This window comes from Carica papaya, chromosome 2, assembly GCF_054855325.1.
Source record: "Carica papaya isolate Zhongbai chromosome 2, ASM5485532v1, whole genome shotgun sequence".
Classification (NCBI taxonomy): Eukaryota; Viridiplantae; Streptophyta; class Magnoliopsida; order Brassicales; family Caricaceae; genus Carica; species Carica papaya.
Genome location: NC_142310.1, coordinates 17,676,733 through 17,687,803, shown reverse-complemented (window position 1 = coordinate 17,687,803; position 11,071 = coordinate 17,676,733). Strand labels below are relative to the sequence as shown.

General features: G+C 31.7%; 1 protein-coding gene across 3 annotated transcripts; it reads left to right on the top strand.

The window, feature by feature from the left end:
* Positions 1–3,628: 3,628 nt before the first annotated feature.
* GA2 (Terpenoid cyclases/Protein prenyltransferases superfamily protein) lies at positions 3,629–10,554 on the top strand. 3 transcript variants are annotated; one of them, XM_088213477.1, is made up of 14 exons: positions 3,629–3,770; positions 5,283–5,335; positions 5,459–5,744; positions 5,825–6,005; positions 6,404–6,621; positions 6,700–6,820; positions 7,604–7,701; positions 7,787–8,013; positions 8,111–8,223; positions 8,353–8,451; positions 8,761–8,976; positions 9,072–9,213; positions 9,727–9,972; positions 10,112–10,554. In XM_088213477.1, exons 1-14 carry the CDS (start codon positions 3,710–3,712, stop codon positions 10,412–10,414), a joined length of 2,364 nt encoding a protein of 787 aa, XP_088069603.1. In that variant the 5' UTR covers positions 3,629–3,709; the 3' UTR covers positions 10,415–10,554. The 3 variants fall into 3 exon arrangements, with proteins under 3 accessions (XP_088069603.1, XP_088069602.1, XP_088069604.1); XM_088213476.1 differs by having other exon boundaries at positions 3,644–3,965; XM_088213478.1 differs by having other exon boundaries at positions 3,647–3,888.
* Positions 10,555–11,071: the final 517 nt, after the last annotated feature.

Sequence of the window (11,071 nt, the reverse complement as noted above, 5' to 3'; positions counted from 1 at the left end):
GCAGATCGCCGCCGTGCCAGAATTCTGAAATTGGCCGATGAGGCCCTGGGTCTGATTTGGAGTTTTTTGGGGACATGTGCAGGTACCGGAAGTGTGTTTCAATTCCCGAAAAAAAATTCAGAGAATCTAGGGACTGCCCGTAGGCATAGTGAAAAACCGATTTTAGACTTCGAATCAAGTAAAGATCACTCACCCTATTTTCTATCACGGCATTAAAGCTTAATAAATGATAAAACAGTATTTTATGAATTAATAGATATGTATAATTAATTAAAGGTTGCTAATGGAGCTCGGATCTGATATATTTTCGGTCAGTTACTGTTTTAGTTATTTTACAGTTTTAAATGCATTATGATATCTGATTTATTTATTTTATAGTTTTGAATGCATGAATTAGTGTTTACTTCACTACTACTTGATTTTGTGAATCCGATGATATGCCTGCATTATTGAATGCTCGTTACTGGTTTAAATATTCATGATTATGTGAGAAACAGAAAACTAAGAAAAGAATAGAAAAGGTATATGAATTGATAAATGGGTAAGTCGACAGCCTCACTAGATATCCTGAGAGATGGTGGACGGATCGGGTCCATATGAAACCCTACCGGGAACGTTGTCTCTCATACCGAACGGGGTATGGAGATTTTAAATGTTTTGGCGCTCATACCGGATGGGGTATGGGGACGGCCTGCTTCACCTTCATATCGGACAGGATATTGAGGTTTATCGTTTTGGCGCCCATACCGGACGTGATATGGGGACCGCCCTGGAATTAAGTTGTTAAAGTGAATGGTTCACATGTAGCGGGGACCCCTATGGATCCCCATGGATACTGGTAGGCTGATAAAAGAGGAAATTTATTGCCTGATGATTGAAATATTAAAAGTATAACATGTGTTATGTTACAGAGTGCGTATGATTTCATGATATTATAATGTTATTATTTTCATAAGTTGTTTTCATGAATCTCACCGAGATAAGTGGACAGTAAAGAGTTTTATTATTGAACAATGAATTTGTTATAAATTATCTTCCATTGATCGTTTTTGTTTTCTACCAACCTTTACTTCTGTGATAGTGAGATAGTGTGACATCTTTATTGGGCTAGTATAGCTCATTCCTTACTTAACCATTTCAGATCAGGAGGACTTGGTTCTCGAGCTCGTTCCGCAGGAAGACGGTGAGTAGATGCCTAAATATTTTATAGTTTTCCTTATAGTATTCATTTCTAGTATTTACTTTAGTTAGCTTATTTTTCATACATTTAATATGTTTTGGTTATTGTGTAAGGGATGTTAATTATAATATTTTATTTCGCTTCCGCACTTAAAATTTTATATATGCATTTCCTTTTAATTTCCAGAACCGTTACATTATATGTTAGCACTTACTTTTTGTTTGGTGTTTTTCATTCTTAATTTTATTTACTTGTTTTTGAAGAGAATGATTTTGATAAGAGAAGGTTTTTATAATGCAAATTTGCATTATTAACTCCAAACTTTTTTCTTCTTCAATGAGTTAATATAAAAATATTTTTATGTGCAATTTGAAAGTAAAACGTACATAGAAATGAAAATAAAATCGTATTCTATAGCTTTAAAAAGAAAAAAAAAATAACTTAATTTTTTAAGAATGCCATATATGACGAATTTAAAACCAAAATATTTTTATATTTAAAAATATTAATGATATCTATAATATATCTATTAAGTAATTACAATATTATTATATTGTGATCAATATGAGGAAATTGATATGAATAGTGAGTCTTAATTATGTGCTTAGTTAGTATGATTAAATGAAAATAAATATACTTAAGGGGCTATTAGTAAAAATTAATTAATTAAGTTAAAATAAATTAATCTTGGTGAAATGATTTAACTTATAATATTATATCTTATAACAACATTTAATAGTGATGCACATATATTTATGTAATCTAATGTGTAATCATTTTAAGTTGTAGTTAATTTTTTAAAATCATTAAAAAGTATTTTAAGTTGAGAATTATAATATTAAACTTCATTTCATATTCTTTTTTTTTTTTTTTTTTGTGAGATTACTTCAATACTTGATTGTATGCATATATTCCTTATTATGTTCATATACGTATATGAAAACTTTTCAATTCTTATTTATGTAATCTAAAATAATTAATACAAACATTTTTAACAAATCAATATGAAAAAATCTTTGAATTTTTAAAAATTTATGTAGATGGTCAACCTTATTAAGTGGCTAAATTTTGTTGTATTTAATTTAGTTTACTTATTCTCTCTAATTAAGTTGATTAGTATGTTAGTTTTCTAATTATTATTTTTAATTAAATTTTAATTTCAAACAATTATGTAATTATACATATTATGATTGTATTTGGTTTGATGTCTCTCTCAGTTAGAGGTTAATAACGTTAAATCTGTAGGTTCCATGTTACATCACATCATTTTGTGTAATTTAATTATATTAGTTTATTACAAAATATAAAAATTACTCTAAACATTCTTTTTCTTTTTTCAAATGATAACTTTCTGACCGTACCAGTTAGACTAATGAAAGGGGATGGGAGCAATATATGTATATTTGTTTTTAATATATGATGTTATGTGGCATTAATAACACAAGTAAGATAATAAAATAAAAATTAATATTCAATGGTTTAAAATTAAAAAATTAAACAGTGAAAAAAGCTTTGTGTTTGCTCAATAATATTACCCTACTAACTTTTCTTAATATTGAATAAGAATGTTTTTCAATTTGTAATTAAATATAATAAATTCAAATATGATCCGATCAAGTTGAACTAAAAATTGATTAAATATAAATGTTAAGATGGAAAGTTGGACCAGAATATATTAAATTTGAATACGTTCTAATCAAATTACACCAAAAATTAATTAAATATAGAAGTTAAGATGAAAAGTTGGACCGTAATGTATTAAATTTGAATATAATCTAATCAAATTAAACGGAAAACTGATTAAATATGAAAGTTAAAATGAAATAAATATAAAAAATAGATATCTCTGGGGTTTGACCTATTCTCGATTTAGATGCATAAACAAATTAAACCAAAATAATTAAAGTCATTCAACTTAATTCAAAAAATTTTAAAAATTAAAATATTATAAAATTTAAAAATATATGATAATAATATATAAGAAAATAGAAACAAATAAGAGAAGAATATAAGAAAGTCGACAAAAAGTTTTTCTTCAAATTCATCATACAATAAAATTTGTTAGAACTTATTATTTATAAGATTGCATAAAATCATATATTAAATTAAAATATAAATTATAAATTATGAAAAAAAAGGTAAGAGATAAGATGTGTGGACATCAATACACTCATTAAATGTGAAGTGTTTATAATAAAATTAAATTAACTTGTCATTAATAAAATAAATAAATGATAGGTACTTTTAAAAATATGGTTAAAAACTAATTAATCAAATTAATTAAAAATATCTCCCCGACAAACCCGCCCAAATGGTTTGTCTAGTCATCACGTGATTGAGCCGGCACAAAAAAAAAAAAAAAAAAAAAATTGTTTTGTTTTGCCCGAACTGCCCGCCTGCTATAAAAAATGATGTCATCTGCCCGATTTGACTGAATTGCACAGATCGCGTTCTTCCATATCAACGTATATACATCGAATTAAATTCATTTACAAATTTTTCAAAAATTTTGAACAGACGTTGCATTCGATGTTGGCAGGTGGATTAACATTATTGCAGATTTATTGCCATACGAGGAATCCTCGTCCTTGTCCGTAATCTCTCGCACTTGGATACTTTCTTCCTCCCTCCTCATATACAGTACCCAGGGCACTTTCACTGATAAGCTACAAACAGTCTCTTTGTTTACTCTGATATACATTTGCCATGTATCTCTCCTCTCCCTGCAAGCTTGGCTTTTCCTCTTCTCCTTCTTCTTCTTCTTCTTCTTCTTCTTCTGTAGCAGGTTTAATCTCTTTCACTCTCGTGTGTTTTTCTACAATGGTTTCTGGGATCTTTACCCTTTAGCAGCACGTAATCGCACATATCTGAACTTACTTGAAATGGGTTTCTTCATTTTCAAGTGCCTGATACTAATTCTTCCTATGCATTCTTGATTTCTTTGTTCTCAAGGATGATTTAGCGGAATTGCAAAGTAATCAGGGTTTTCATTTAGCTTGAGTTTGAGACTGTAGTTTCCTGTCAAACTATAATGGACTAATCTTGTGTGTTAACTGAATGCGTGTTGGAGTATAGAATTGTGATTCTGAATTTCACTTTCCCATGGCGGTTTTACGTTTTTTTTTTTTTTTTTTTCTTTCGTAAATAGTTCTGAAGATTAATTTAATCCAATTGTAATTCCCGCTAGGTAAGTCAAAGTTTCAGTTAGACTTGGAGATTGCGTACTATTCTTTTGTTCTCAAGGATAATTTAATGGAATTGTAACTTTCACTAGGCAAGTCAAAGTTTCAGTGGATTATTGTGTTTTTCACACTTAACGGATATAGAACTGTGACTGAGTTTTTAAATTTTATGAGGTTCTTTCTATTTCTTTTTCTTTTCTTCTTGTCACCTTATTTATTTATATTTTAACTCCAAGGTAAACCTGTCTGAAGTCTTGGCATTACTTAGGGTTGTTCCAATTGTAATGCTCTGTTCTTAGTTTGATAAAGTCAGTGTGTTGTATCATCATTCTAACAACAGATAGCGAGAAATCTTTCATAATCTAGATCTATGGCCAATAAGTTATTCTGGAGAAATTTTTATGCATCCCGTTTTATGTGGGAATCGGGTATTAATGGTTAAGGTCGCATTACTGGACAATAAAGTTTCTGGTGGGATGTCTTGAAGTGCATGACATGACTTTCATTTCCTAACAAAAGGAAAGCTTAAGATATCCATGTTTTTTCAGGATATTTTATCCTTTCTTTCCATCAGAAAGACGTTTAGAATTACAGCAATTATTTTCTGAATTATAGGACTTTGCAAAAAAAGGGGGGGCTCTGCATTACATGTTTTCTCTTCTCCATGCATTTAATAATGATAAATGCATAAACACCTGACTGCATCAAAAATTATTTACGCCTGAGGGCAAGGTTCCATTGAGGCACTTAGAAATTAAATAGGAAAATTTTATAAAGTGGAGGCTTCCTCATCATCTATTTTTGTTCCTTTTAATTTCTGCATTTTTCAATTTGTCATGTATAAAACAACTTTGTCAATGATCTAGATTGAATTTTTGCTCACTCTTTCCTTCTCTCTCTCTCTCTCCCCCTCCCTTTAGCTTCTCTACATCTGGGACCCAAATTAAAGACGGAAACTAAGATTGTGAATGTGGTAAGATAATCCTTCTCTTCTTTTTATTGTTACATTTTCCAATATTTTCGAAACATAAGGAAGAACGAGCAAGTTCCTATTTCAGGGAGGCTCAGTTTTTTTTTTTTTTTTAAACATTTGCAGGCTTTTGAGGGAACTAAAGAAAGAATTAAGAAGTTGTTTGATAAGGTTGAACTTTCTGTTTCTGCATATGACACTGCTTGGGTAGCAATGGTACCATCTCCAAATTCCTCAGAGGTCCCTTGTTTCCCTGAGTGTGTAAATTGGTTACTTGAAAATCAACATCCTGACGGATCTTGGGGTCTTAATCATCATCATCCCTTGCTAATTAAGGATGCTCTATCGTCGACACTTGCATCTATCCTAGCACTAAAACGATGGAAAATTGGTGACAAACAGATGAATAATGGTAATTGATCTCAATGATTTACTTTTTTTTTTTTCTTTATTATCGGGTGCTCATTGGATAAGAGGTATCTATTATTGCAGGTCTTCAGTTTATTGAAAAGAATTTTTCTTCAGTTACTGATGAGAAGCAACATACACCAGTTGGATTCGATATAATATTTCCAGGGATGATTGAATATGCTAAAGATTTGAGTCTGAATCTCCCTTTGAGATCGAGAGATATAGATGCTATGCTTCATAGAAGAGATATGGAGCTTCTAAGGTATACTTGTACGCTAACTCATATTTGGTTATCACTTCAAAGAAATCTATGTGAGATGATGTGCCATTAAACTAATTCATGATATCAAATAACAGCAGAACATGCATCAACTTAGTTTATTTCCATCAGTGACTTAAAATTCAGTAAACATTCAACTTGGTTCTCTGATTTAAGGTTGCCTGATGAGTCTGATGAGTGCTATCTGGGAACTACAGAGTACCAGGAAAGAGATTGTCTCTTATATTCTATGAAGTAAACTGATTGCAAGTCATACAGAGTTTTCCTTCTAATTAAAAAACTATAGAATAAAGGCGAATCTAGTACAAGGAAATCATTTAAATTTCATGGTGTTTCTGTAACTGAAGTGACATGCTATCTATGACTTTGTATTGATCTAGTGGATATGGAAGCAAACTGAAGGGACGAAAAGCCTACTTAGCTTATGTTTCAGAGGGGATGCAGAAGATTCATGACTGGAAAGAGGTCATGGATTATCAGAGAAAAAATGGATCAATCTTCAATTCACCATCAACCACAGCAGCTGCTCTTATGAAGCTTGGCAATGCCCGTTGTCTTCATTACCTCCAGTCACTCGTACAGAAGTTTGGGAATGCAGGTTTCTCTTTGTTACAATGTGTAGTGTAATTTATGCATCTATGGTGAAAAATTGCTGATTCATTGTTGGTCTCATCAGTTCCCACAGTTTATCCTCTGGATATGTATACTCGTCTTTCTACAGTTGACAGTCTTGTTAGTTTTGGAATTGATCGACATTTCCGGGATGAAATTAGAAGCGTATTAGATGGAACATACAGGTAATATTCCTTTTGGAGAGAGAATATCTTTCCATGAATTGCTCAGTTTAACTTTGCACAAATAGGTTAGATTTTTTTTAATTTTATACATGATTAGTTGTTGATTATGATTGTATCTTGAAGAAAGCTGTATATTTTATTCCATGATTTTCTTCTGCACTATTACATTATTTATAGGGTTGGATATCAAATCAATATCTCCCAAAAATAGGATGAAAAATATACTTCTAAAACATTTAGGAAACTTTCCTCTATTTAGGATTTTGGCATCAAATTTACATCCTATTTTTTTTTTTTTTTTTTAGATTTTCTCCTAATATTTATGCATATTTCTTCTCATAGATTTTCTCCAAATATTTATGTACTTCCCTCAAGGTAGGCATAGATGTTGATCATGCCAAGCTTGGAGCTCAAGTCCTCAAAGTTCTTTTTGTTGGCAAGGCCTTAGTCAGTATGTCCATTGTTTGTTTTCGGACAAAACGTTTACCTCATTGATTCTCCCTTGTTCTACATTTACCTTTATGACATGTGGATTTATCTTAACATGCTTAGTTCGATCATGGTGAACCAGACTATTTGCAATACTCATTGCCGATAGATTATCGCACAACATATACTTCTAAAAAGTTTAAGAAACTTTCATCTATCTAGGATTCTAGTATCAAATTCAGATCCTATTTTTCCTCCTAAAATTTCTACATATTTCCTCCCCTAGATTTGCTCCTAATATTTCTGCATATCTCATAATTGAAAAGCAAATCATAACTTTAGCCAAACCAACAGATGCTGGCTGCAGGGAGAGGAGGAAGTATTTTCAGATCCAATTACTTCTGCAATGGCATTCCGTTTATTGCGTGTCAATGGATACGATGTCTCTTCAGGTGTGTTGCTTAGGGACTTGTGTTTTTGAGTATTATTTCATAAACTGTTCTTCTTCGTTAAGCTTTTTGTTATTATGTGGTGTAGATCAGTTAAGTCAATATGCTGAAGAAGATCATTTCTTCAATTCTCTTGGAGGATATCTGAAAGACATTAGTGCTGTCTTAGAGCTATTCAGAGCCTCAGAAATTATTATACATCCAGATGAATATATTCTCGAGAAGCAGAACTTGTGGACAAGTCAATTTTTAGAAAATGAAGTATCCAATGGTTCAGTTTCTAAAAATAGATTCAGCAAATATATTATCCAAGAGGTAGCTTCTTCAAATAACTAAGGTTTTCTTAAAGAATTCAAAATCTCTTTCAGTTTTGATGTAATTCCTGAAAGGCAGCAATTATTCATGATTTCAGGTTGATAATGCTCTTAAAATTCCCTATCATGCAAATTTGGACAGCTTGGCACACAGGAGAAAAATTGAACATTATAGTACAGATAGTACAAGGATTCTAAAAACTTCATATTGGTATACGGAGTTTGTTCCTGTTTGATTTTGGTCCTTCATTTCTGCTCTTTCACTTGTGGAAAATAATTATTACCTAATGAATAAGAACTGTTAATACTGCTTACTTATCCTTTACTGTTCATGTGCTAGTTCCCCGAATATCAGTAATGAATATTTCTTAAAACTGGCTTTCGAAGACTTCAGTATCCGCCAGTCAACATACCAGGAAGAGCTCAAACTCCTTGCAAGGTATTGTTTAGCTTTTCCTTGGTTTACTGTTATGCCCCCTCTTTGGACATGAAGCTCAATTGTTTACTTTGGTGTTGAAAAAAAAGTGGCAAGCTCAGAAATAGCCTAGTTTGATTCACTTTAAAGTGATAGGAGCAACTTGAGTTGTTCCTTACAATCTTGAAATTGATCTGGTCACATAAACAATCTCGGTGTTGCCTTATTAGAGATATCTTGTGAATTTGAACTTTTATAGGGTTACCACTATTTTTCCCTTGATAAAGAGGATTTTTTATGGGTATCATATGATTTCCTTTCAAATGTATGCAGCTGGGTTGAGGAGAAAAGATTGGACAAGCTCAAATTTGCCCGGCAGAAGCTGGCTTATTGTTACTTCTCTGCTGCTGCAACCCTGTTGACTCCTGAATTATCCAATGCTCGGATATCTTGGGCCAAAAATGGTGTTCTTACCACTGTGGTTGATGACTTCTTTGATGTTGGAGGTTCGAAAGAGGAATTGGTTAACCTTATCCACTTGATTGAGAAGTGTGCTCTTTTTCCTTTCCTTTCTTTTTGTGGATTCCTTTGGTGAACTACTGCCTCTCCGATTTATTCTTTTAAAAGAAATCAAATTGTTGCAGGTGGGATGAGAATGTTGCTGATGATTGTTGTTCAGAGCATGTTGAGATCATATTTTCAGCTCTTCATAGTACAATCTTGGATATCGGAAAGAAGGCATCTGCATGTCAGAAGTATGATGTGACAAATCACATTATCAATATTGTGAGTTTACATCCTCCAGTTCAAAATTTAGGCTCCCTTTGGTACAGGGAAGAAATTTACAGTTTCCATTTCTAAATTTTTATATACAGCATTGTTCCACAAATATGCAACTCTTATATAGTTTTATGAATAAACACATGCAGTTACATGAATTTAAATGTTTTTATGTACTGAATGAAGCATTAATTTCTTGTTATTTTCTGTCAAGTTTCTAACAGTACTAGTCAGATAATATTTAGCCTCTTTCACTTCTCTCACACAAAAAAAAAAAGAGAGAAGGTTTTTCATTTAACTGACACTCTTCCCACTCTAACCCTGCTTTCATGATAAGATTGCAGTAATTTCCCAATCTTCCTTTTACTTTTACATGCAAACATTAGGGTGTACAAAAGCATTCTTGATATGACATGAGCAGGAAATATTCGACCATGGAGTCCTAGAGGAGATTGCCCATATTGGATGTACTATATTCATTTCACAAAGTACATAACATGAGCCATGTTTTCCCTGCAGTGGTTGGACTTGCTGAAGTCCATGTTGCAGGAAGCTGAGTGGCAGATAAACAAGTCTGTCCCTACTCTTGATGAATACATGATAAACGGATATGTATCATTTGCATTGGGACCAATCGTCCTCCCAGCTGTCTACTTTGTTGGGCCTAGTGTTTCGGAGAAGGTTGTTAAAAGTGATGAGTTCAATAATCTATACAAGCTCATGAGCACTTGCGGTCGTCTTCACAATGACATTCATAGCTTTAAGGTGCATCTTTTTTTTCCCTTAAAGAAAACACTAAAACAATTGTATTTACATCCATGCTCATACACCACACGCTCATGGAATGCTATTGGATTGAATTTCTTTTTCTTTTTTCTGATAATCAATAATTGATATCTTGCAGAGAGAATCAAGTGAAGGAAAATTGAATGCTGTATCATTATACATGATGCATCATAGCGGCACTCTTAATGAAGAAGAAGCCATAAGAAAAATGAAGAGCGATATCGTGCATAACAGGAGACAGCTTTTAAGATTAGTTTTGCAGGAAGATAGTATCGTTCCGAGAGCTTGCAAGGATTTGTTTTGGAAAATGTGCAAAATTGTGCACATGTTTTACATCAAGGATGATGGCTTCACCTCACATGACATGATGAATGTGGTGAATGCAGTAATTCAAGAACCCATTTCTCTCAGTGAATTTTGACTTGTGATTAATCTGTATGTTTGTATATATTGATCTGCACAGCAAACTGGCTGTCCCATTGGCAGCCAAGTTATATGGTTTTTCATGAGATGAACTCTGTTGTCCATGGAATAAAATTGTCTTGTATTGCATATTGTTAATTTCTTTTTGCTGAAAATTGCAAGCTGTTTTTTATTTATTAGTTTCTCAAGTTTCAATCTTTCTCAAGAATAATTTATATTTTAAAAAATATTAATAAATTATTAACGATCTTATTATAATTATAAATATACATATTTTTAGTTATAATTGATTTAATTTTTTTTTTTTTTTTATCATTTTACTATTGTAAAAAGTTTTGAAAATAAACTCTATAAATTATTTATTTTTACACTTCTGTTTCTTTTTCATAATATGTAAATCATAACATTTTATGTTGTAAAATTGTGTATCATACTTTTTTTTATTAGTTTACACGACCATCATGTAATACAATACATAAAAATATTATTCTGTCTATTGAGAAAAATTAGACTTATTATTATTATTATATATATGTACTTCTGTAACAATGTACAGTTGCTATTTATTTTTTCCTTAAAAATAAAAGTTGTGAATTCAATTATCAAGATGAGTTACTTTCTTGTTTGACTCAAAATCTGTGTGTAGAGTATGTGC